General features: G+C 30.7%; 1 protein-coding gene across 1 annotated transcript in view; it reads left to right on the top strand.

Annotated features, from left to right (window-relative positions):
* The first annotated feature begins 343 nt into the window (after positions 1–343).
* FCHSD1_1 (F-BAR and double SH3 domains protein 1) overlaps positions 344–27,917 on the top strand; it is a 40,226-nt gene continuing 12,652 nt past the window's right edge. The window contains exons 1-13 of the mRNA XM_051208457.1: positions 344–415; positions 3,548–3,648; positions 5,266–5,397; positions 5,502–5,685; positions 7,973–8,082; positions 10,270–10,333; positions 10,833–10,961; positions 12,603–12,725; positions 14,349–14,444; positions 17,591–17,794; positions 19,623–19,715; positions 23,091–23,142; positions 27,155–27,495. Of these exons, the coding sequence (XP_051074550.1) occupies positions 389–415; positions 3,548–3,648; positions 5,266–5,397; positions 5,502–5,685; positions 7,973–8,082; positions 10,270–10,333; positions 10,833–10,961; positions 12,603–12,725; positions 14,349–14,444; positions 17,591–17,794; positions 19,623–19,715; positions 23,091–23,142; positions 27,155–27,495 (1,656 nt within the window). The 5' untranslated portion in view covers positions 344–388. The remainder of the gene's footprint in view (positions 416–3,547; positions 3,649–5,265; positions 5,398–5,501; positions 5,686–7,972; positions 8,083–10,269; positions 10,334–10,832; positions 10,962–12,602; positions 12,726–14,348; positions 14,445–17,590; positions 17,795–19,622; positions 19,716–23,090; positions 23,143–27,154; positions 27,496–27,917) is intronic.

Below are 27,917 nucleotides of genomic sequence, written 5' to 3'. Positions count from 1 at the left end.
TTTCATTGGCAAAGCCAGTAGAATCTAGACGCTTTCCCGTAGGAACTCCTAGAAGTACACTTAGCTAATTTTTCAATCGAGGAAACTTTCTAATCACGTTCCAAAAATAGCTAGATAGTAAGAAGATAGCAATGAAACCACTCGAAATGAATATCTTATGAAAATCATTTTGATAGCCCTAGTGATAGATTGAAGAAACGAAATAATTTTAAGGGACAAGCGTTCATGAAACCTGAAGTGAGTTTCTACCATATATCTATCTCAGCACCTTTTAAAAACACGTCAGCCAGCCGAAATATACTTACAATTGTAGGGTCACGTTTGTTTTCCTACATCATTATGTTGTGCTCTCATTAGGTCAAAGGATACGGTTTTTCAAGGCTAGACAATGTCGATTAACTATTCTGGGAGAAAGGTAGTTTTTTATGGTTATATTGTCATAATATTTTGTTTTAAATAATTTTCTGCGTGTCTGTATGCCATTTTGCTCGGATAGGGTTGATTGATCCGTAAAGCATGAACACTTGCATCATATTCAATAAAACTTAAGTGCTGTGAATAATACATGGTTTTTACTTTCTCGGAAAAGACAGATAATCAAACTTCGCACATCATGCTTGTGGCATAAACTTTTCACAGCTTCGAAAATGAGCGATCGCAACTGAAATTTTTTATCTATGTCTCTTTCCACACTTAAGTATTATCATATATATGAAGCTACTACATCTTTATAATACTTACGTTAGTATGATTAAATTTAATGCGCGTGTGAGTTCTGTTGCACTAACATAAAAACGATTTGAAACTCATATATACCCATCGTCTCGTTTTTCAATAGGTGGATATATTCCAGCACTTTCTTGCTCTTAATCTTCGTGCTTAAACATCTTTGTCTCGGATTTGGTTGTGAAATTAAAATATCTGTAAAAATAAAGGATATACTTTTTGCAAGTCATCTTAATTGAAGTGTTGTTCGTCCGCATATCCGATTTATCTCCCTGACTTGGTTGTTTACTCACACTGAAACAAACGGATTTTTCCCGAATGACAATAGATTTAGAATTTTTAACAAACAAGAAAAAACGCAAGCTGGTACGTTTTGAATTTCCTTTATGGGATCCGATTCAGAAGATTCAGTAGTAGTGAGATAAATATAAAGTCTTTCAAAGCTATAAAGTGTTTGTATGATAAACAACGTAAAATAACTTAATTATGAGGGTTTAGGCAAATAAAAGGCATAAGCGTCTAGATGTATTTGATAGATTTACAGTTTAGGCACTTGAAATGCCATCGTAGGGTAAAATGAACCTCTGAACATGAACTAGAAACTCTTCAACCCTTCACTTGGTTCATACCAAAAGTCAAATACTTTAGAATCAAATGCAATGTTTTTATGTTTTAAGATGTTTCTTTTTCATTACTGTATCGTCTTCGCGACTTATATCAAAACAGTCCATCAGTGTCAATTGATGAGGTCCTATATTAATTAGTGATCTAAGTAAATTTTACATCATTAACTTGACAAGGTTTCATTTTTCATTCAAGCTTGGGCAGTATCCATAGCGCTAGTGAGAAATCGTAATTTAGTAAAGTGACCTTATCAATAGTCCTAACTAATCGTTTCATGCTGAAAAAGCAATCTTGTATTCGATATTTCGAAGCATTTTCCTAAGGAACCTTGTATCTGTCTATCGTTCAATCTGAAGTTTAGGTTTACTAATGAGTGATTTAATTACTACTGGAAATGTTTCCGTTTTCGAGTGAATCTGAAAAGTATTGTCGTTTAGCCAATGATCAATGATTTTCTTTTGTAAAAATGTTTACACGAAACCTTTATTATTTGTAACGAAAAGACCGAAGTTTAGTCCTTCCAGCGTGCTCGAAATTCCAAGGTTCAAAAATTCAACTTGAAACGACCGATATACGAATTTTCATAATGTATTCCAATAGAGTAGGAAGAAATGTGTTATTCACTCTCTCTCATTGACTGTTAGGTTTATAAACATCGATTGATAAATTGACTTGATAAATTCCTATTGTTAGCTATCAATAAGATCTGTCCTACCAAGTACATTGGTAGATAACTGAAGTCTATGGATGTCTATTTTGCATAGAAGCCTTATCTTATAGCCAAAAAACTTTTTCAAGGTCTATTCTTGTATTTTTTTGAGAAATATGCTTTTCCAATAAATATACTATCATCCTCTCCATCCGGCCTTTGATCTATGGATATGTCAAGAACAAATTCACTCTTTTGATCATACCAATGTCCATCTTGACATTTATTTGCCCTTGCGGAGCGGGTTGAATGTAACGCTTCCTTGATGTCAAAAGAAATGCACGGGTCGATAAATAGCCCAATTCTGGAGCATTTTTTTATTCAGTTCACATTCTCGCACCATCATCTTTCCTAGTTGTCTGCAGAGTTAATTGAACTGTGTCAAATGAGGTATAAGTAACGTTTTACGCACCTCAGATGCTTTATCAGCTCACCAATTTAGGTCTAAACACCGTGTTCGGAAGCAACATGTCCAGCAATTTACCCTTTTATTGTTTCAACCTTCCTACTCTAGGTAATAATTGCAACTGACTAACTTTTTATTTCCCATACTTAATAATCATCATTATTATTTTTAATTATGCTATAATTACTACTTGACTGCCATCGTAACATCTAATTTTTGTCTTCCTCTTCACATTCATCGAGTAATCAAAGAATTAGAGAGTAAGTTCAGAGGCTGCTGTGATTACTTTTGGCATAATAATATTACCAAAAAGACTCAGCGTTAGTAGAGTGAAGACAAATGTTTCCAGAGGAAAGTTTGAATAAAAAATAAGCGGTTGATTAGCATAAATGGGTCTAATCCATATTTAAGTTATGAATTTTTTGATGAGTTTTTTACGTGAGATAATCTAACTTTATTAAGTTAGATGATGCATGGCTTCTTAGTTGTATCATAATAAAATACTTTCAAAGCGCCATAAGACATTTACTCACTGGAAACACAACGACAAATTTGAGGTATTCTCTCTGTTCTATGAACGTTGTAGTCTTATTAGTTTACTGAATATATGTTTGTCATCCTTTCTTTTCAACTCTCAGTCTCAAAGCTATCGGGTTAAACACATGTGTACATGACGAATGAAAGTGTAGTTTGTTCGTATACCGACTACGAGGTTCTGAAGTACTTTGGTTTAGTTTAGCCAATAACTAACACGCACATAGTGTATTACTAGACGGCGTCATTCATTATATACGTTTCGTATAGTTAGTTTAAGTCAATTTTTCGTTAATTTTTAACCGTAAACTATTTGTATTTTTATGAATGATTAACTACAACTTTTTATTAAAGAACATGGAGTCATATCCAATGAATTTGACTTTAGTAAGTAAAGCAAACGGTCATTTTTATTGATCTATTATTTAATACTGTATGCACGTATACGCACATTTATGTGCCCTAAAACACTGTTGGAAATTATGAACACTTCCGACGCAAATTTAGATATTACATTATGGTCTTTTTGGATTACTATTTTCCTCCAGTCAATGAAACCACTTAATCAACTAAAAACTATTCACAACGAACACTATGCCAAACTTCAGAGCAAACATGCTTCAGAAACAGAATTATTAGATGATATGAGGTTAGTTGGGATTGGATTACATTTATTCCTGCATTTTATCCTTGTTATTTTTAGAACTGAAAATAATCGTACCTGAATAAATCATACACATATTCAAAAATGACTAATTTGTTTCGGCTTAGATTGAACCTTAACTTGGAAACACATTGACCGTGAATATCTATGTTAGCTCATTCGTGAAACTGTTGAACTTGCGTTTTATCCATATTTTTGATAATATTCTTCATAACATTGTTCGTAAATAAATATCCCACTTCATTTTTACAGCACTGAGTCGGGCACAAGGGATTAAACGAGGCGTATTTTGTTCGTTTTAAGACCCATCTGTTGAATGTATAAGCAATTTAGTTAGCATCAGTGTTCATGATAAAAACTGAGAGTATGACAGGCTGTTCAGATAGAACAGGTTTCCTGTTGTTTAATTTCGTATTGGTAACTTCTAGAAGCTTCATTTACCTGTTTACAAAGAACCTCTGATTGATTGTCTAAGTACTTTGAGTCTTAGGAAAAGTGTTTTTTTAAACATCTAAATAAACAAAATAGTGGACTTTATTTTGAAATTGGCATTTTTATTACATGATTGACTTTAAGTTTGAGTCTGATAATATTCTACATTACATGCAGCATACGGTAAACGTTTGTTTGACTGACTGAGCAATTGCATGCTAAGTATTTAATAGCAGTAGCTATTTTACTGTGATAAGATTATTTTTTGGACTAAGTAATCTGTTAACAACGACTGCTACTCGTCATTAGTTTTTAGTTATTTTTGACAATTTTGCATTCCAAAATAACTTGCAGGAGAATTTAAAGTTGAAATTAATCCTCTGACTTACTTCATTTACCATGATCTCGTCAAATAGTATCTACGAATTCATGGTATCTTGTTCAGTGTACATAATATATTTGACTAACTTTCTATTCATATTCAAATAGAATGCTTAAAACATGTTAAAAACTCTAAGATTTACTGCTCCATCCATCATAGGTCTTGATGGCTTTTCATAAAATGAAATAATGAATTTTTGGGAGGGGAAAAGCAGAGCTATTCAATGAGATATGATAACAAGACAATCAATAAACTGCTTATTTTTGAGTCCATAACAAACCCGATGGTTAAAAATATGACTCTTAGAAATGTATTAGCAACGAATGAACCTTTTACTCTGGAAACGTTCTCCAATTTTATTAACATATTACGTACATGTGTCAGAAGTTTCTTGTTTATGTGATTGTGGAAAAACCATTCAGCATTCTGGTGTTTATTTCATGTGATTAGAGTTGGAAAATATTGTTTTTTAATCTCTCCCTCTGATTCAGAACTCTAAACGTGATCGTTTCAAGTAACCAACATTGCTTGGTGTTATGATTCTCAACGAATTGTATATTTATATAAATATAGTGATCAAATGACAAATTAATAAATCAGGGATATTATAACCTAGCAGACTATGTTTGTATGGAGTGTCTGACATACAAAGATTATGTTATAAATTTAAATAAATTTTTCAGAAGAATTATGATAAAAATGAAAGATCAACCTATTTTAAAACTTAAATTGAAGTAAGAGATTTCTTCCAACAGTGCGTTATTTATGCCTAAATTTTATATTTTCAGAATGTACTGTAAACAAAGGGCATCAATCGAACGTGAATATGGTCAGTCATTACAAAAACTTGTGAATAGTCTCCTTTCAAAAAAAGAATTTACAACACAATCATCCTATTCATCAGATAATGATACTATACTGTAAGAATTGTCTTATATATTTTCTTTTACATGGAGACAAAATATCAAAGTTGATTATTATTGTTGTTATTTTTATTACTCTTATTATCATCACTGTTTTTTAGTCCAAATAAACAACATAACGTTTGGCATATATGGTATTCATTGTTAGCCGAATCGAATAATTTGGCATTATCACATTTACGTGCATCAGATAATCAACAAAGATTGTCTACTGAACTCAAACCACTTAAATCTCAGCGTCTGTCAGTCAATAAACGTGTATTTGAACAATTAAAAATCCTCCAAGTAAGAATGCTTAATTTCTTGTCATATCGGTAGTTTTTTCTATTTTATTACTAATTTTTGAATTAACCTCCAATTTAGTTGAAAGCTTATTTGGTGAAAAGAAATAATTTTATTTCAGCTTGTCAAAATACTATCAAAAGTAGCCTTCATCGTGAACACTAACATTAATGAAGGAATTTATGCAAATCAGAGAGTTCTGCATAGCTTTTTTATCCTAATTTGGGATTTATTGGCAAGTCATACTCTTGAACCTAGATTAGATTAAACCTAGGATTTTCATGTCTCACTGAGTCCGAATCATTCAGTAGTCGGATTGAGATCTAATAGTTTTCATTCTTCAACTTTATCCAATCTATGCTGTATCATGGTTCTTTTTCAATGTCACTAGTGGATGACTACTATCGGTCGTTCCAAAATCCACGGGTTTTCATTTGATTTGACTAGTAATGTAGTAAGTTATCTGTTAATAGAAATCTTATCCTGGAATGAGTATCCATGTAAAAATGCACATGATAGCAATATGTTTTAAATGGTATTTAAAAAATGTTTAGTTACCTAAAACCAAAATATTTTTGCTTTGAACTTACTAATTCTCATTCTTTGCTGTGATTAGCCCATTTGGTTTATATATAAACTTTTTAGAGCATAATTATACTAAGTAGTTATATTAATTACAAATTATACTTTCTTTTTATCACTCATCTTTGTCCCCGTTTAAAAGCACTTGATCATTTTTTTAAGCCGTATGCTTTTTCAGTTGCTCGATAAAAAAACTACAGTTTATAATGAGCATTATACATATCTGTCTAAAAATGCTCATCATATTAAAAATGGATGTATAAAGGAAAAGTTTAATTGTGAATTAACAATCGCCAACTCATATGCTAAAATTTTAAAAAATGTATCTGCAATATACTTGGCATTTTTTTTTGAATCATTAATTTAGATTCCTAACTGTAAAACTTAATGACAATATATTGTAATGAATATTATTATTCTCTATATATGAGTCTTAATACATCTTCTGTTTATGCTGCAGATAAACGTAGCACTTGCATATTCAGAGTAAATTTAGAATTGGTGGTCATTCAATAGATCTTCTAGACAAAAACCCGATGACTTATTTGAGTCGAATCATTATCTATTTCTTCTTTTGAATTTATATAATTGATAAAGAATCTTCTGATCAAGGTTATCACGGGAACTATAAATATGCTCGCAAATAATTAATAAGTTTGAAAGAATATCAAGATTTACTTCAAACGGCAGTGTTACCTATAATTTGAGCCCATATAGCTGTTTTGAAGTGTTATGAAACTTAATAAACTAGTTTTCTAATTCATTACTCATAAAAATTAAGGAAAATGGGCACAGAACTACTAAAATATTATGCTTGGGTACTTCAGATTATTGAAAAGGTCACAGAATGTACTGATATTTGAAGTTTAATGTTTATAATAGTTAGAAACCGCCCTGCCTTAGACATTAATTCATGCTAACATGTGATCTGAATAATCTAATCGATCATATTTCTAGTTACTGCAAACCAATCACCATAAACCATTCAATGGTTTAAAATTGTGATTTTACGCTTACTAAAAATGTTTATAAAGGATTATGATTTCGCGATCTATTAATTCTTCACAGTCAATGACATTGATTACGTTTGAGCAGCTCAATATGTCACAAACCATTCACGGTGGATGTCTTATGAAATTTCAATTAGTCTTATTTACTTCAAATTATTTTTATTATACCGGCATGTTTAGTCATTGAGATACATACAAAGTCGCATTTACATGTTACATTGCTACTTCATATAATTCTTTTCCAAGTTGAACTGTCTTAGAGGCAAACCATACTGTGGTGAACAAAGGACTGAGATGTGGAAAACCAACTGATTATTCAGTGCGAATTTACGGAGTGCGTTCGTAAAATATAAAAACTACAATAAACACATCATTTGCACATCTTTTAGTTGTTCTTTATATGCTTCATGATTCTTCCAGTTCAGTTTTTATCACAACTACTCTCTGTATCTCTTCCTGTTCTTCCCAACTTAGTCTTCCCGATCTTCTGTTGGCAGGCATTCCACATCCGATTGCTGCTACACACTAGTTCTATCTGTCAGTATAAGTAGTACGCAATGCAATAACAGTTAAAGTTTCTCTGTATCAAATTGTATCAACTAGGAAAACAAAACATCATATACAAATGATGATGACTTTCCTTGGTTTTTCATGTTAATTTGTAATTAGTTCTTGTGTTGTTTTCTTTTCTTTTTTAGGGAGACCTAGCTGCATGTGTTCAAGAAATGGTGAAGTCTCATAAAGTTTATGCAGAAGAAGAGAAACAAGCACAAGAAACTCGTTTAAAAACATTGGCTGCTAAAGAAAAGTAAGAGTTAGAATTTAATTGGTTCTGACGTTTTCATTTATTAACCAGATGTAAATGAAACAAAAAACAATTATAAATGATTTTAAATAAATGTATTTAGTTCAATTTCAATTTCTTAGGAAATCATTCCATAATAAATTTAACATTTAAGATGAAACTTATGATTGTTTACTGTTTTTTAAGACTTGGTACTACTTCACTGATAAATTTGACGATCCCATCAGAAATACATACAGTCATGATTATTTATCCAATACTCAGGGACCATTAAACATTTAATGGTGAATCCTCTGTTATTTTATATTCTTAAATTTGTCTAACAGTTTATTATTTTTGTATTATTCAAGCTAAAATCCTTCATTACTAACTTCTAAAAATCAAATCTATTACAATTAAAAAAGCATAATGCAATGTTTGATCAGAGTAATAAAATTAAAGTTGTTCAAAATAGAAACGTACAATTAATAAACTAGCGTAAATGTGAAATCAACTCAAGTCATTAAATATAATAAACTGCAATAAAGACAGAATAAATTCTGACTTAGCAAGAAGAATTCGACACTGTTTCTATACTAACAGGTTTAGCTGTAAATTAAATTTAACCTAAACCTCTACTGGTAAGCGTTTTTTTAGCGAGTTAGTTTTCTACGGGATGGGGACGCTAACCCCATGTCCAACCTTCCTCCTTTACCCAGGCTTGGGAACAGCAGTAACTCTGGAAGGACTACAGGCGGAGAACTACAACAACCATCATCAAGAAGGTGCAAGTATTTATAAATAGCTGTCTACGCAAGATACTCAACATCCATTGGCCGGATACCATCAGCAACGGCCTTTTGTGGGAGAGAACAAACCAGCTTCAAGCTGAAGAGGAAATTAGGAAAACACGATGGAAATGGATAGGACATACACCACGCAAATCGTCAAACTGCATCACGAGACAAGCCCTAACTTGGAATCCTGAAGGAAGGCGGAAAAGAGGTAGGCCGAAGAACACATTACGTCGGGAAATAAAAGCAGATATAGAAAGGATGAATAACAACTGGAAGGAGCTGGAAAGGATTGCCCAGGACAGGGTTGGATGGAGAATGCTGGTGAGCGACCTATGTTCCTTCACGAGGAGTAACAGGCGTAAGTAAGTAAGTAAGTAAGTAAACCTCTACTATACAGATGGAAAGTAAACTTACAGAACTTAGCTTATTATATTTAGTTTAGTAAGTATTACTGCTACAAGACTAAAATAAATACTTTTATATATGTTCTCCATTTGACCATACTAAAAGTTTCATTATAAACCGTATAAGACTTTCCTTATAATAACTATTGATTACTTTGCAATAGAGAAAGTGGTTTTACCTATAATGAATTTCTTAGTATCCAAAACTTTCGAAAATCATCTTTTCTTAGTAACGTTATTTGTCGATAAAATCCAATTTTTAGTGATTTTCACTTTACATGAGCTTATAGTTAGATTGGATGTTTCATTTAACATCTCTTGAGATATTCAGTGAAATATTTTAATAGAGCTCGGGTAATGAAATAATCATCTTGTTAGCAATACATTCATTTGTAAACTAGACATCCTTTGTAGTTCATGTTTGTTGTATAGATATGTGAAGGACTACAAAAAGTGTATGGAATGTGGATTCATGTACTAGGCTTGATGTAATACTTTTTGTTTGAACTGCTAAGATTACTAATTCACCATCATAAAAAAATGAGAGGAATCAGTAGTTGAAGTTATATAACAGGTGTTTAAACCAAAGTGTGCTAACCACAAAGCTAGTTTCGACAAAGTGATAAGAGGTGTAACAAAGCATTTATAGGGTTTTTATAAACCTTAAGTGTATTTAAACGACATAGTCTACAAAAATTCTTACTGTTCGTTCTTCTGGTTGACCAAACACTTGATGGATAAGTAATTTTCACAACTAATTATTTTTTTAAAAATTAATAACGAAATAGTTTTTTAATAATAATGAAACAAATTCATTATTACAAACAAAAGCAAATCAGATCTAAAAAAGGAAATCTGTTTAGGGTCAAATTTAACGCAAAATAGTTTTCCGATTATTTTTTCCAACATGTAATTAGTATGTTATACTTACCAAAGATTTATTATTTTGAAAATGGTTTATTCAATAATGATTTAATAATAGTTGTTCCACTTTAAACTTTTATTGAAAGAATTCAACGTCGATCCACTGATATATTCCATTCCATGGCGCAGTTACATAGGAATTATGATAAGGTAAGAAACGTGTTTGATGATATTTTCGCGTTTCCAATTATCAATCGTTTAACTGAATTAATGCAATACAGAAAAGTGATATATATATATATATATACATATATATATACAACTGCACACTTCATGAGATGACATTACTTTTGAAGACACCCTCTTTAATATGAATAATTGTCATTTAAAAATTATTCATAAACATCTCATGTTGTAATTTAACGTTATCCGTTTAATAACTTGGAGTATCTTGTTTTTTAAAAGTTCAAGATTAATTGATTTACTTTTTGATAAAACAAAAAGCTACTCAATGTTCCTTAGTTATTTAAAGTTCTCCCTCTGATATTGACTCACGTTAAGAAACCATCTACTAATTGGACAAAGATATTCACAGTGCATATTCCTTAACGTCGGTTTCATTCAAAAACATTCTTAGAGAATTTGTATTTTAGTATTTTTCATACCAATGGCTCAAGCTATCCTATCATACATTGTTTTATCCTTTTAGCTCCTAGGTAAACGTCAGGCATTTGATTCCAGATCAACTACGGCCAGAAATGAATATCTCTTTCAACTGACCGCGATCAATGCTCACTTGAAACATTACTTCAGTGAAGATTTACCTGTTTTAGCAAAGGTAATTTTTTAAAATAATAAATAACTGTGGTTGAATAACACCTTATAGTTGGGATATTGATCAGCCAGTTATAGTCGACCTAAAACACATGTTAGCATCGTGAGATAGAAGCTTTACAAGCTAGCAGATTATATAAAAAATATTTTCAAATATAGAGCATGGATAAACACAAAACATATTCTTCTAAATGAGCAAACGAAACTGAAGGATGAAGTGTATACAATCACAATGAACTCGATATTTAAGGGAAGATATAAAATGAACGAAAATACGTCACTAAGACTACTTTTATGCTGCGTCACCAAACATCGTCAACTACAGACTACAGCTATTACGTGGTAATCAACCAGAATGTTTTCATCTATGGATACATCACAGACTAATAGTCAGTAACTTTGTGAATTGATACCATTTATTATTCTCGTCACCTCTAGCTTTAATTCAGCATACTCCTGTATTATTCAGCTCAGTTAGTGAATTTATATATAATCATCAACTGATATAATCAGTAAAATATTTGATAATTTGTAACAAGTAATCTAATCCGTGCATAGTTCTTATCATTGACTTACATATACTGAAAAACCAACCACCAAAAATCAAAAGGCACCTACGTTATATTGTAAATGATTTTAACAAAGAAAATATCACAATCAACAGAATAAATGTTGATTAAATTTTTAAGTCTCAATAATGGGCATGGATTTGTTCAATCACGTCAAATGTTTAAGCAATTCATTTCTAATCCGTGAAATGTGATTTCTAACTAATATTACGTATGAACTTAATGCCTGACGCTCATAAAACTGTTCATTCAAGTTTCAACAGAAGTTTTAATGAAATAGAAAAACAAGGGCCACGTAACATAAAATGTGACTACTTGCAAGCTTAGAGTTTAAGAAATCGAAAATTTTATTAGAATAGCATTTCCTAAAGAAATAAATCAAAACGCAGCTACTGGTTTTTTAAGTGTCAGATACACTTAGTTACTGAGGGATTGAAACGAGAATATTCATTGTGGGTGAAATTTCCAATAAGTTCAATTTTGAATAAAAGAAATGCAAAACTGCAAATGAGAAAAATGAGAGTCAGTTTAACTTCATTCGAGAAGTCGTTCAAAATGTTCACTAGTGTAACACTATTATAAGCATGTGTTTTGCGACAGACTGGTATATACACCACGATTAAAAATTCAGAAAGATAATATTTTTTTAGTGTTTGTATTAATCTACACGATTTAAGCTAACAATCAGTCTGAATTTTCGTTACTTTTGATCTCTGAACACATAAATCTATATTTAATAAGTAAGCTATATTATGCATGATAGCTAGTCAAGTGAATAGGATTACATGACTATGTATAATGTTGGGTGATGGTTGCAATGATGAAAATGCAATTTGATTATTAAGTCAAGCTGTTCAAAGACTGACTATGAGATAAGTATTGTCGGTAGAAGATTGTTATTCATCAATGTGATTCTATCTAATATGATACATTATTTTGGATTATTTGAAAATTAGATAACGAATTTATTCTTTAGCACCATCAGCAATAAATTATCAACCTTAGGAAGTATAAAATTAAAATGTGAACTTATTGATTTAATAATGCTCCTACTGTTGATTTCACATGTTACATAGACTTTGGATGGAGAATTATATGAAAAATTAGGTGAAGTGTTTACAACTCTTTGTGAAAATGAAATTGAATTCTGTACAATTACACAAAAGCGATTTGACAACCTTTTCAAAGAATCCTCACAAGTAAGAGTTCATCAAATTAGTCTGTTATTCTTTTATTAAAAAAATCCATAAATCATTTACTGGTAAGTATTTCAAGTTTTCCTGATGCTATGAATGGTTATGAGAATATTTCAATCAAGAAGTCATATTCTATCTCCAATCAAGATATGTTAATATCTTTGTCAAATATTAAACACTGTTTAGCTAAATATAGGTGATAGATAAGTTATAAACTGGTATATTTATGCTTATCAACTGAGGTTCATTTTTAGGACATACCTCATGTAAAATGCAAGTCTATATTTCTTCTGAAGTTTGGATAAACGTCTTATCATAGCAAAACATAGAATAAGTTAAACGAATTCGATTCAATTCAAAGTAGTAGACTAGTACTACTAAGTCGTAACGTTAAACCACTTAGCTTAGGAGTGTTTCAAACTTGTAATCCACTTTTAACCAAAGCTGTACGTTGATTCTAAATTTAAAATAAAACTGTAAATACTTTGACACAATATCTTATCTAGCTGAGTTCTAAGTGATAGGGGCAGCAAATGTAAGATTAGGGAATAAATCACATTATATGATGAATTAGATCATGTAAAACATTCAGTGGCTGTTGACAAATCGATCTTCAAATTATTTTAAGACTATTAGTTGGATCACTATAAACTATTAAAAGGCATGTGATAGAATGAAAGAGTTCCTCAATATTACTTGAATTTCAGTTGACATGTAATTTACATAGGCTAATCGTTAAAATGTTTTTCATAAACAGTTAGATTCTAATTGTTTGACATTTTTGAATTCCTAATTATTTTAATTACTGTTTAGTATTCAATTTAAATACTGTGCAACTACTTAGTTGAGTTTACTTTATTCGTTTAAAAGGAAACTCTTTAAGTTGTAAAATCAGCCACATAAACAATATTGGTGACTTTAGTTCATATAGATATAATTACAAATGAAGTTTAAGTAAATGAAAATTGTGGTTTCTTGAGTTCGCTGAGTTAGATTTATTATTTTAATCTTTGGTCTTATTACTCAATTCGTATAAATTTCAAGACATTATACTGTGTGATGATTTTATTATTGAGAGGATCTGGAAATTAATAATGAACTTCGTATTGTTCATTAGTAAGATGTTACCAGCCAACGAATCATGTCATTGGATAGTTCATTGATATACGTTTACCAAATACAGGCCTTTTTTTATTTGATTTTAGACCAAAATGTTTACGTAAGGTCCACTGTTTCTATTCCATAGATTTATAAACTGAATTGGACAGAGAGGAGGTTGAACTTATAAATTATTTGTTAAAAGCTGACCATTTTAACAACTCAGTCAATGCTACTCTACTTAGTGATATGAATAATAATTTACAACACTCATATCAATAATTAGCTTTTTCCATCTAAATAAAACTGACTTTGAGAATTAATCATTTTATAGTACTTATTTCAGTTAAAATCCAAACATATAGCCCTCTCGATATGTCTGTCAAAAATATTTTGACTGTGTAGCCAGTATTGAAATGTTATGATATAGTGTGAACCATTTACTTTTCCATATATAATTCAACTATTTACTTCACTATGTAATTGTTTTTCTTCCTCATCGATGTCATAATAACTATTATCAAATAGATTAACCGCACGAAGGCTTGGGAAGATTTTCTAAAATTATCACCACTTTTTAATAAACCCGTTCAATATCAGTTTGAACCGATTAAAGGAGACGAGGTAAATTTAAACCAATGGATATATCTTTTACTTGTTCATATTTTCACAATTGAACATTATTCAATAAACTTTTTCTATGTGATTGGTTTAAAAGAAATTTGTTATGAGTAAATTTTCCGATAGGTCATTTAGACAACTGTCATGACAATACCACTGATATTTCAATATTAATGGTATTATAAAGCGTGATCCATTACACGTTCAATACGTTTGAGGCAAAATTTTCCGTTCAATGCTTAATATGAGATTTATAATTAATGTCCAGAAAACATACTAATATGTAACTAAAGTTAACCGTGTGAACATTATATATATATATATATATATATATATATATATATATATATATATATATATATTGGTGATCAAGTTATAGAGTCATCTATGCCATCCTTAAAATGTGCAATTCAAACACGTTGCTTATGGTATGAAATAGTTTTTGTGGGAAAACAGTGTCAATAACCATATATTAGCTTCGAAGTTTCATTTCAAATGTGATGTAGTCTTGTTTACACTTTTGTGAATGGATTATACAAATTTTCGATCGAATATGATAACAACATAATTGCCAAAACGGAAATTAAATTTATTCATTTTACTTTTCAGTTTACTGTCATAACTGGATTATTAGTCAGTCAGTTATAAGCAATTAGCCACACTACATTAGGATAAAAAGATGAAATTATCAGTATTTGTATCAAAGTATTAGAAACAGTAGTATTATCATTGGCAGAAAAGTCAGTCAGTCAGCTACAACGTAGGTCCCGGCACATACATGCATCGTTTGAAGATGCCATACCTCATTAGCACAACAATATGAACACCAAATTCATTGAAACAGTTACTTCAATGTTAGTAAAAAAAGACTTCATTTATGGATATAATACAGGGAGAAAGAATTACTTGGTAGAAAGAAAGGTAGAAAGCACTTTTAATCTCACGTTTTAAGGGCAGAAAAAGTGTATACACCTACGCTAGTGTGGTCAATTCTGCGCAATGTCACCCAGTCTCCAACCATTGGTTACGATAGTCACGTGGACCCCAACTAAGTAGTCTGCATCTAACAACATGGCTCAGACTAGAAGTCAGTGACTTCAAGGATTGATGCCATGTTTTGGTTTGGCTGCCCCTAATTTTCTTACAACCGTCTCCAACACCACTCAGAGTTGCACGTCATGGTAATCGGTGTTCAGGCATACGCAACACGTGACACAACCATCTCAGTCGATAAAGATTCACAACCTCATCAACTGATTTGCCATCATTCTCTAGTACCCTGCGTATGACCTCACTAGTAATTACCCGGTGATCCCAGCAGATGTGATCAATATTTCTAAGAAATCTGTGATTAAATACTAGCAACTTACGAGTATCTTTTATTCCTAATGGCCATGCTTCGCAGCCGTAAAGTAGGATAGATCGAACTGCTGCGCAATATACTCGTCCCTTAATTGATAGACGGATATCTCGCCTTCGCCATGGGTGATGCAAGTTGATAAAAGCCAAACGAGATTTTTGAATCCGTGATGAGATTTCGTCAGACACCAACCCATTAGTACTAATAAGATATCCGAGATAAGTGGAGTTGTCAACGCGTTCGTCTACTTCACTCCCTATCCTTAGTTCAGGTGTTGACGCAGACCAGTCCTGAAGCAACAACTTGCATTAAGAGGGGGGAAAATGCATCCTCAACGTTATGGCATTGTTGCACAGTGTTACCAAAAGACTGCATTTTATCAACGTCTGACCAAACAGGAATATGACATCTGCGTATTCTAAGTCGATAAGTGGACCTCGTGGAAGTAGATCAATGCCGAAGACTTCAGTCGATGAAGTTTTTGTTTACATCAGTATATCTATGATGAAGTTGAACAAAAATGGACAACACTTGATGTTGCAAAATTAGCTGACCGTTCTTCATAAGCAAAAGAGATTTCAGATAGAGAGCATCATTCTAGAAATAACATTTAATTGTCTGAATGAATGTTATCTAACGTCTCCAACAATTAGTCATGAAATACCACGGCTTCAAACCAGATGGTCTACACTCATTTGCATTGCTTAGACCAACAGTTAATAACTTTACAGACTGATACTACATTCTAGTTTGTTTGCACCTCAACTTGCTTAGCTATTTAACTCCCTGTCATCAGTCCAAGCGTTGACGCAAACCAGTCCCAAAGCAATATTTTACGCTTATAGGGGAACAAATGCATCCCAGTCGTTCTTACGTTGTTTCTCTAGACCACCAGAAGGCTCTGCACGTTTCCAGTTTTTGACCAGTGACTTGCAGGTTTAAAATCTATCTAACATACTCTGTTTTGTGTAGCTTTGTAGCATCATTTATCTTCATACAAATAGTAAGGTTTGAACCACAGTAAATGAACCTGCAATAACTTCAAAGTGAACAGTCAACTTCACGAACCACGACTATCCTCTGAGTATTCTAAGTCAGTAAGTGATCTCTCCTGATAAGAGAGGCGTTATTTCTGAAAGTACTTATATACCGAAGATAAGTTAGGATGAAGTACCGTGGATCATGGATTGAGATTAATTTGAAAAGGTTTTCAAAGACTTAGAAATACTGTACAGTTATTTTTTCTGTACAACATTGTGCGATCGTATATACTGATAACATTTAATGAAAGATAATGGTCTAATTACAAGCCAACTGAAATTTAACAAAGAATTCATTCTCATTTTTCAACTTTACGATTTTATCTACCAAACGAAAAGAAAAATAGATTAATAGCACAGCGGTTATATACAGTTGCGTAATGAAGATAAAAAAATGTTCATTTTATTTGATGGATTGTTTAGCGAATAAAATGTGCTATGAATAGTTTAGTCAAGTGACTAGTGCGTTATACAGACTCCATGAGAACGAGAAGAAACAAAACAACATATTAATAAAATGAAGTTGGATTGCATACACTTGCTGAGTGTAAAATTCAGATGATTTTTTGCTGAAAAATATGGTATAACTACGGAATGAGGGCGTTGTCTATGTTTATTTGTGTGCGAATACCCATAACTACTACTGTAAACAAATTTAGTACCTTTTCTGTCCTGTTATTTTGCATTATAATTTATAGGTCAGTATTTTATTAAATTATTTTCATCCATTATTTATTATTTAAATTTAGACAACAAAGCTGTGCTCAGCTACAAATGAAAGTAATTTGGAACAAATCGCACGTAAACTTTCGAGACGATTGGTGATACGTGAGAGATGTATTAAATCATATGAGAATGAAATGAAAATGTTACAGGCCGGTTATGTTACTCCAGTGTCTAGTATGATGACTGGATCTAATAATCAAATACAACAACAACAACCAACTAATTCGGTGAGTTGACCAAATGTAATGTGTTTGTGTAAGTATTGATTTTAGCTTTCTTTTTTATGATACAGAATCGTTAATCATGTGATCAGGTACTCGATCAGGGTTCATTAATTATTTTACTTTAAACAAATTTCTATATTTTCCATAAGTCTATAAATAATTCGTTCGGTTTTCTACCTAATCTATAAACTTATGCATAGTTATTGTATTGAATCTATGTATTTTTATTAATATATTTTAAAACTATTTGCTTATGTTCTAATATATCGTCTCTGCTTGTATAAGTTGGACATATACCAACCAAAAGATTGAGAAGTTTCAATTCAGTAAATGCGTTGTAGCTAGTTGTGGAATGTAGGACAGGTTTCGGTCTTGCTTAAAACTTTTTAGCTGAATGTGCCTGCGAACGTATGAAATGTTAGACAAAAATTTACGGAAAATCAATGAATATGTAAAACAGAAATCTTCTTAGGGTTTTTTATCTTTAGTTTCAGTGAAACAAGTTTAACAATCACAATCTGATGTTGATTTGTTTTTTTCTTTCTTTTTCTATTTTGATCCTGATTACACTTTATTTTCACAAGTAAAATTTCATAATATTATACAACTATTTCTTATTCGTAAAATTATTATATTTATTTATTTATAGACTCATTAATAGTTTCAGTAAAGTTAACTGAAACTTTCAAAAAATTAATCTAAAACAATAACTTAATAAAAACTCCTTTGTTCTTCATCAAATGTAAAATGATTAGTATAGATTCTCACAATATTTGGGCGCCGAGTTGATGTGAGACATTAAAGAGGTAGAATGTATTTGTAAAATCTTAGAGAATGAATTTGAAGTAAATCCAACGTTTCGCCTGGCAATTTGATCCAAGCTTTTTTAAAGAAATATCCTTGAACGTTGGATTTACTTCAAATTTATTCGCTGAGATTTTACAACTATATTCTTCCTTTTTAATGATTAATATAGATGCTAAGATTTTATCATCAAAATTCATGTTTTATATTTTACCGAGGAATTTCTAGGTACATGCTGATAAATTGTAACCCAATTGATTTTCTATTAAAACAGTGTATTATTATACAATTATTAGTGAATTATTATCATATTTACATGTGGAAGTTGATGTTCTTCGAACTGTAGATATACGAAATGAGACATCTGTATTATTTCCAAGGTTGCTAACATCACGAAAGTTAGATTAAATTTCAAAGCAAGTGAGAAACTCATTAAAATAAATTGTTTAGGTTAAGCAAATGAGAATAACTGACACTACAAATAAACAAATTAGTAATAAGGATGATTCGTAATTTATATGAGTACTACTATACTATCTTCAGGCTCCAACCAAACCAGCTGATTTTTTGAAATGTCATCCCTTGAGCTGTCGACCTGGTCTTCAAGCTAAAGATGATGACACATTATTACAGAATATGTTTTCATCGTAAGCAGATACTAAATTAAGTTCATACTTTATTTCTTCTAAGTTATTTTAGCCCATTTACACTACTAGCATGCATTTAGATTTTTAAGAATACTGTAATTAGAACATTTATATCCAACAATCCCGTTCAAGCTCTGGACTTTTGATTTAGCTCTCCTATTCCTAGAGTGTAGATTCTTCCAAATGAAAACAGTAAGTAGAACATATCCAGAATAGATTAAACGTTAGTTCTATTACAATATTACTAAAGAGAAATTGTATTGTATCTACTTTCGCCGGTATAAAATTGTTTGGTTCAAATGAACTAGACATATATACTTTCTAGTTTTTTTATTTTGTAATGTCTGAGGAATTTATGTACGTGGAACTTTCTTTCACAGGAAACGGAAAATAATAATGAACTATTAGCATTCAATCAAGAATATGTTGAGAATAAAGTTGAAGAATTACAATTTGCTATACGTCGTGAAAAGGTACAACATTGGCTTCCTTTTTTTTTCTGTGTTAATATTTGCATTATTTCTCAAACATATTCGGTTTATCTAGAGATGACCGAATGATTTCGCTGGATAACCTTTTGTGTGTCTTATAAAAATAGTCGATAGAGCTAGGGGTTCATAATATATGTGGATTTGTGGAAATTGTTGAATCTTAGTTTGCGTCACAAACTGAGGCTAATTAGAAAACCACTGAAAATCAGGTTAGCTGTCTTATCCTAGTATAGAATTACTCAGTAAAATGTATCTCTGAGTGCGAAGCCATGAACAGTGGACATGTCAGGAATGAGATATTTATCCACTAATGACATTGGATGATAATTGAGTAACGTCTCATATTACAACTAAGTAATCTTAAGGTTAGGGGCTAATTCCAAGACCTGAAAGTTCCAGGTTCGATTCCTGATGTTGTTTTTAATGAGTTCTGCTGAGACTTTCCATAGTAGTACGAAATAGCTGTCAAGGGCTTCTCGCTTCACGATTGTTGTCCAGCTAGTATAAATCCATGATAAAGACTATAAAACCAGATTGCACTAGTTATCATACCTGTGAAATTTATCAACCAATTTGTATTATGAAGATAACCTACATATTGGACTAGCATTATCTGGACAATTGGTGAAAACTAGGGAGCACTAAATACCAACTCAACAGACTAAAATTAAAACGCTTTCCACAAAGCTATATTAGTCCAAATTTTGATCCTCGATTAAGTTATGCATGATCATTGCTGAGTAGTTCGGTACTAAAATAAAACTGCCGTCTAACTTCATTTTTCAGTGGACGTTCAATCAAAGTAACTCTCTTCAAATTCGACATTGTTTAAAAACCTTTCATTCTGTAAATTTGCAATAGTTAAAAATAACTCTTAAACAGTGGGGAGGTGGCTTAATAGTTAAACCATCGATGTTTTAATTAGTATGTCTCAATCTTGAACGCTGTTTCATTCAATTTTATTCGGGCAGCAGGGTAGTTTAATTATTCCAAATATAAATAATCCAAATATAAATCAAAACGGAATACACAAAAACGATTGTGCCCCAAAGGTAGGGAAGCTGAAAAACTTTCTGACATTAGCTGTAATCTCCCGAGAAGCTTTTATAGCACTTACTTTTATAAACTTCATTAATTCACTGTTAGATACGGTTTTCGATGAGTAGATGTTAGTTTTATTCACCAATTATCTAATGTATTTAGTTGTCTCCTTAATTATTTTCTTACAATATATAAGTATTAACTTTCAACAACTAAATAACTTACGGCTATCGTTCAAAAACTACGATTATTAATAATTTCCTTTTAGAATAGTTCTATATCATTATCTATCGGTAGGATGTCAAAAGAAGTTTTCAAAAAACTTATTGGTTAATTCTTCTCATTGTATGATAAAAAGAAATAAAATGAATTCCCACTAGACCGAAAATATACTTTTGACGATATGTCGTCAAAGGAGAAATTCATTAACACGAGAGATTATGTTGTAAACTCAACTTTATAAATACTTCATAAAAAGTTAATACATTTTTGTCGACATTAAAGAGGAAGAATGTCGACAGCCTAAAATAAATTTCATCTGGTACTGCAATATTTTCAAATTAAAAATAGAAACTTAAAAATAGTATTCCATAAAATTAAACTAAAAGATATTATTTAGTGCTAAGTAACTAATCAGTTTGATTAATGATATAACTGTTTTTTAGTCATCAATGAGATAATAAGAATAACACTGCTGTTATAATATTATTGATATAAAATATTTAAACCAACTAACCACTGTCTATTAGCCCTTTGTCATCCCACTTTAGTCCTTATTCTTGATGGAGTTCCATCGACCGCGTTGCAATGTTATCACTAGTCTACTTCAGTGATAACGTTTATTTCTTTTCTAATCAATACAGTTCAATTGCTTTTGAACATGATAGAGTTATCACTTTAGGCACTACGACTTTACTGAACACAAGAAAGATGTCTCGAAACTTTGGAATATTTTTAATCGTTCTAGATCGTTTTAAAAAATAAATAGAAAAAAAAAACTGTCAAAACTGTTTTAAATTAACAATGGGACATATGCATTCTTGTCAACTGCTTAAAACTATATTAAAATCTACAAAGCGTATTGATTGGGATGAAATGATACATAAAGTTTTATATTTGAAATTATAAACATGATTAGTAAAGTCGTTATTGTATAAAAACATTAGGATGTTGCTCTGGAAAGTGTAAAACCATCGATTGACCAGAATCAAAAACTGACATACATTATTGAATTATTAGAAAATGAGATTTAGACACATCTGAAAAATTAAGGTAAGAAAGAATCAAACAATGACTGCAACTATATTCTTGAAGTGAATTCGATAACTGATAATTAATTAGTTACATAGAAAATAAACCTCCGAAAAATTCAAATTACCAAGGCAATAATGATCTGACAGTTGTTTAAACCTAAACTTATAGGCTTAGTTTGTAACTTTTAGTGGCAACCACTTAAATGAATCTGGATGAAATAACACCGTTTTACTATTAAAAGGTACTGCTTTTCATTTTTTAAAAACACAAGAATATGCTCAAATCGGTTTTGATTAAAAGTATGCTGTTTGTATGCTAAATGTATGTTATTCGTTTTCTAGAAAAATATCATTTTCCAATGCTGTACCATTTTCAATATATTTTTTTAACCAAACATTTATTAATCAATTATCTACTTGTCACAGATTAGAAGAACATCGGTAGTACGTTTTACATAATAGTTCAATCAGAATGTTGTTGTAAAATTCTAAACAAATTTCTGCGGAATAATTGGCTTATGAATTAATCAAAATAATAAGAGTACGATGAAATTTAACAAGTAGATATTTCTTTTCTGCAGAGTTACATAATACGTGTATGGAATGTAATACATGACTGCAAAGTCAGAAACTCTTTATGAACTTAGAAATGTTTTCAGAGTGTATGTTGCTATCGAATAATTGACATCATTACAGACCGAAAAATACCGTTTCAATCTGTTTTATCATCGTAGTAATATAAAAGACTACGACATGTATTTGCTTCAGTCGTTATCTGATAGTAGGATGTAATTGACCTTTCCTATGAAACTTCTTTATGATCGTTAAATTGTTAAACATTTAATTTTGAAATAAATGTTATGAATTCAGTTATTTACTATTTTCTCCTTTTATTGTATATATATTTACTAGTTGTATATATGATTATCGATGTTACTAAATTCTTAATAACAATGCAGTTGATTTAAATTTCATATTTACAATTCCTTACTAATGTATTTCTCTCTAATATTTAGCACATATTAAAGAGTTCTCTTTTTTCCGCATTTCTATTTCTTTACAGATTGAACAAGTAAAAATTGAAGCTTGTCTATCATTATTACGTAACTCGTCCAGTAGGTTAAATTGATTTCTTTAAATTATACGTTCTTTTGCGTGAGAACTTAACTTGCATACAGAAATGATGAAAATATTCCTAAGACATTGTAAGATGTTAGTGGTTGCCATATTCAGACTGATCATTCTTACATTACTAAATAGTAGATGGTGCCTAAAAATCTTAAATACCGATATTTAACCGATAACTATGATTTTGTATCATTTCATTTACTAGTTAAAGTGTCTATTTGTTTTGTAAATGAGAGATATGCACTTTTTCGTTTTTATAAAGGAAAGCAGACATAATGTCATAGTACTCCAGTGGGTCCTAAAACATATCTATAGATATATGAGTAAAAGTTGAATCACAGGTTATTAGTTTGGTTGTTTTCTGTGATTTACATGAAAAAAAGTACAAAATCTGTAATAGTCAGAGTAAAATTGCAACGTATTTTACAATCGGACTGTATATTTAAACAGATTACGGATTCGATTAGTAGTTTAGCAACTGCTGAGTTAAAAGTGACTTTCAAAACTATTCTTATCTTAGTATATAGATCTTCATGTACTCAATCTTGAACATGTCCGAACTATTTTTACTATATGCTGGAATCTCAGAATATGCTCAAGTCGAACGCAAGAACAGGCAGATGTAGTATATCAGGCTGCGGATATTGAATGTTTTTCTGGTCACATATTTCCTTATTTCAAGTATTTCTTTACGCCGAAGCTAATTACTGGTTAAACACAAGTTGGTAGGAATATAAGAGTTGAACGAGTGGAAATCGAAATATAGCATCAACTCACTAGGCTGTCGACTATCAGTTTTAGTTATCGAAAATTTTGATTTCACTCTTCCTGTTCTGTAGATTAAGAAAATAAGTTATTAAGAACGCCATACCATCACATGGCTCAGTATCAATCGAAGTAATTTAAATGCATACTTTTATTTTTCTTTTTTTCTCTAAATGAGAATAGTTTTATATTTTAAAGTTATTTATCATCTCAACTCACTTTGTTGGTTTGTGTTAGTTTAATAACCTTGTATTTTTATCAGTTTTTTTCTGTTCTGAATTGTGATAATTCAGATCAATTCATTTTCCTTCGTAATACAATATTTTTCAAATATTTTTATCTATCATTGCTATCACGTAAAACTTCTATACATAGGTGAATTGCAACTGAGTTTCCCCATGTTTGTCTTGTCTGGATACCAATTAAATGGTGGATTTTCTTTAACCTTGACGGTATTAGAAAAGTGTAGCAAAGGACTTCTTCAATTAGCATCATCTGACTAGTGCATTGTCTAACCATTCGGAATTAAAGTCGCATAGATTGATCTATTCAATTATTTTAAGATACAAAACTCTCGCCTATGTTCCACTAACTTACCGCACCTGTGATGCAGGTGAGATGTCTGTTTGTTTGTCAGAGGTATAATATGCTGTACAGAAGTCCTGTTATATTGATTCATGACTTTTGAAGATTAAATATAAATGGCGATCATAAATATTTTTTAAGTACCACCTGCTGATGGTAGAACCATTGAACAAGTGACGGTGAGTTTAATCGTAGGGATTTTGGTAGAAGTGGTCATCTCGTTTCTACTTGGTAGAATTTTCAGTGACTGAGGTGGCTATGAATAAATAAACAATATCTTAACTACCGTACAATTTGAGTTGCAATTATTGCTAGCATAAGGACCTGTCGATCGAACAATATTGAACAGAGGTGTATCCGGTGTTTAAGTGTTCCGTTTCATGTCTTTTGTTTATAAATAGTTGGACACAAATGACATGGCAGTATGTTGATAATACTAATCCACATGTATCTGATTCTTGTTTCCCTCTTCACAATGATTTCTAATTTTTACACCTTATATTTTTCCACTTTTCCGTTTTTTTCAAAATATGCTCTAACTTTTGCTTGATACTATCATTTTTACAGTGTGATTTCTAATTTACTGGTTTCCATTCTATTAATTTCTTACCTTATTGTGTTGATGTGAAATGTAGTGAATTCAACTAGTTCACATGTAAGTCAAGTCCTATTTTATGAATGACTTACTGACTGGGAGTATCAAGGCTTGTGGAATAGTTTGAACTTCAAACAAATACAATTCAATGGATATGACAAAATAATATCTATTTCTCGTAATAAGCATGGACATTAGTAACTGTATTTTATATATGTATTACCTTTATTATTTTTCTGAAAATTCTTCTCCTTTGTATAATATTCTTCGAAAACCTTTTCACATAGGTCAAATAATTAAATAAAAGATCGTAGTAATAAAAATATTTTGCTAACCCCAAGGATTATCTAAAATTCGTAGCCAAATATAATGAAGAATAGATCAATCGATAGCAACATCTTGAAGAGGATATATATATATATATATATATATATGATACGTATAATTGATTAAGGGATGATAGCATGGAGTTTACTGTTTCATATTTGATATCGAAATTAAATACATGCAAAAATATATTTCCGTGAAAGGAATTTGGACATTAAGAACACGAATTTCAGCGAAGGGATTTCTTTTCAACCTATTCATTATCAAACCGTACAATCATATCTGTATAAATAGGAAAATGTTTTTGGTACTAATTTTGTGAGGACATATGAACAAAGAATAAGCATATTGATGTGATAGAGAAGTTATAATGCTAGATTACGAAATGTGAATAGTAACAATTAAAGATTGTGTGTTTTGTAAAATTTATAAGTTAGCAAAGAATTATGAAGTGAACGAAGTTAGATAGTCAAAACGTTTTTGTTACAATAATTAATGGTAATAGAGGGGTTAGATGAATAATTGACTGTGTTCAGTAGGATTACTAACTAACATATTGTGTAATGATACTTATTTACAAGAAATAAGCCAGTAGATAATTTTGCATACTTCTTGTCAACTTAGAAATAATAAGCTATACATCCGAATTCATATTTGTTCGAGTCTACAGAAGGACTTGAATATTATTTTCATCTTTCTATTCTTTTCTATCCCACTTTTCATTACTCAACATTCTTTTGATAATTTAAACCCCGAATCAGTTTGTAATGTAATCTCTTCTATCCTTCCTTTGACTCATAAAAATAATAAATAAATATATGTTAAAACGAAAGATGATGAATGAATTCAATACATTAAATAAAATAACAATAAAAATTCAACGTAGTTAGACTAACACTTACAGTAAATTTTAAAAATAATAACCAATCCTCGTGTCCAGAACTAATGTCTATGTACACTTTTATTTTTATCAGAAGGGGTTTTGTGGATATTATAGTAATTTTAATAGTTGAGATCATGAGCCAATTGAAGCTAAACAACGATGGAAAACCTGGAAGCACTTGACGGCCATTTCATCCTATTGTGAGACTCCTAAGTAGTGCGCATCCACGATCCAAGTTTTGTATGACGGTCTAGCTTCAATTGGCTAATGATCTCAATTATTAAAATTAATTTACTTTTTTTTAAAAAAAACAACTTGATCTATTTGTGTCATTCATATGTTTTTGTTAACTCAAAATAATATACATTAATTTTCAAATAACGATAGTCCTCTTTTAAAAATCCATCAAAACTATAATTAAAATTTAAAAATAATCCGTACAACAAACTTTCTATTTCCCTTCAAATTGAGAACATTGTTTTTCTACTTAATTGGTTGTAGAATAAGGTCTGGTTTTCAACCAATATTATTGAATATATATATATATATACCCATTTAACTAATTAATAATTGTCCGAATACTATAGTTACAATGAACAACACATCGAATTACATTCTTTTTCAAAACGTTTTTATTAAAAATAGTTACTAGCAGTCCAATTAATAAAATCAAATATTCCAATCTAACGTTTTCATTTGCCTGAATCTATATTTTTCTTTTTTTTTTAAGATGAAAACTATGTATTTATTCTGCTTAAACAATCATTTTAATCTTGAATATAAAAATTTTTTTAAATATCTACCTGTTGTTTATTATCATTTAATTATCTTTTTCTGTTTGTAGTTGATATAAATGAATTTATTTCTGAAGCTCGTATAGCCGCGGAAGCAGCAGCTGTTGCTGTGGCTGTTCAGTTAAATAATGACGATTCAAATAGTGGTTTGTTAAATCATTCCACACCCAATCGGCGATCGATTATTCGACCTTTAGGTGAAGGAAGTAGTGATAGTGCAGCTAGTAGTTCCGGTGTAAATCAATTTATTGATCATGATTCCAGATTATTAAGTGATTGGGATCATTCTTATACACCGTATGGATCTGAGCTTTTAGGACGTAATACAACAACTTATCCTTTTCAAAGAAGTTTCAATGTTGACGATAATGATGATAATGATGATGTCGAAGTAAATTTTAGGAAACAAACATATGATGTTTTTTTAATTTGTTAATTTGTTTTTGTTGTTTTACTTTTTCGTCATAGTTACCATTTTTCGATTTTTATTAGTTTAAACATTTTTGTTCAGTATCTCAAATAACAAATAAGCTTAAGGTTATTTATTTATTTATTAATAATGGCTTTATAAGTACTATATTTACAGTAAAATATAAAATTCTCAGCACACAGTATGTCAACAGATTTCATTAAGTTACTGATTAATTGATACTGACGATAAATATTGAAATTCTGTAGTGATACTGAGCAATTATCTTGTAAATCATTTAACCACGATTCTTGAATTGTGATTACACCACAATTACGATACATGTTTAGACTTAATAGGAATTGAAGGCAGTCCACCTTGCCAGTCAGATGTTAGCAGTCTAG

Source organism: Schistosoma haematobium, chromosome 1, assembly GCF_000699445.3.
Source record: "Schistosoma haematobium chromosome 1, whole genome shotgun sequence".
Taxonomy (NCBI): Eukaryota; Metazoa; Platyhelminthes; class Trematoda; order Strigeidida; family Schistosomatidae; genus Schistosoma; species Schistosoma haematobium.
The sequence above is the reverse complement of the archived record's forward strand: the minus strand, read 5'-3'. Positions and strand labels throughout refer to the sequence as shown.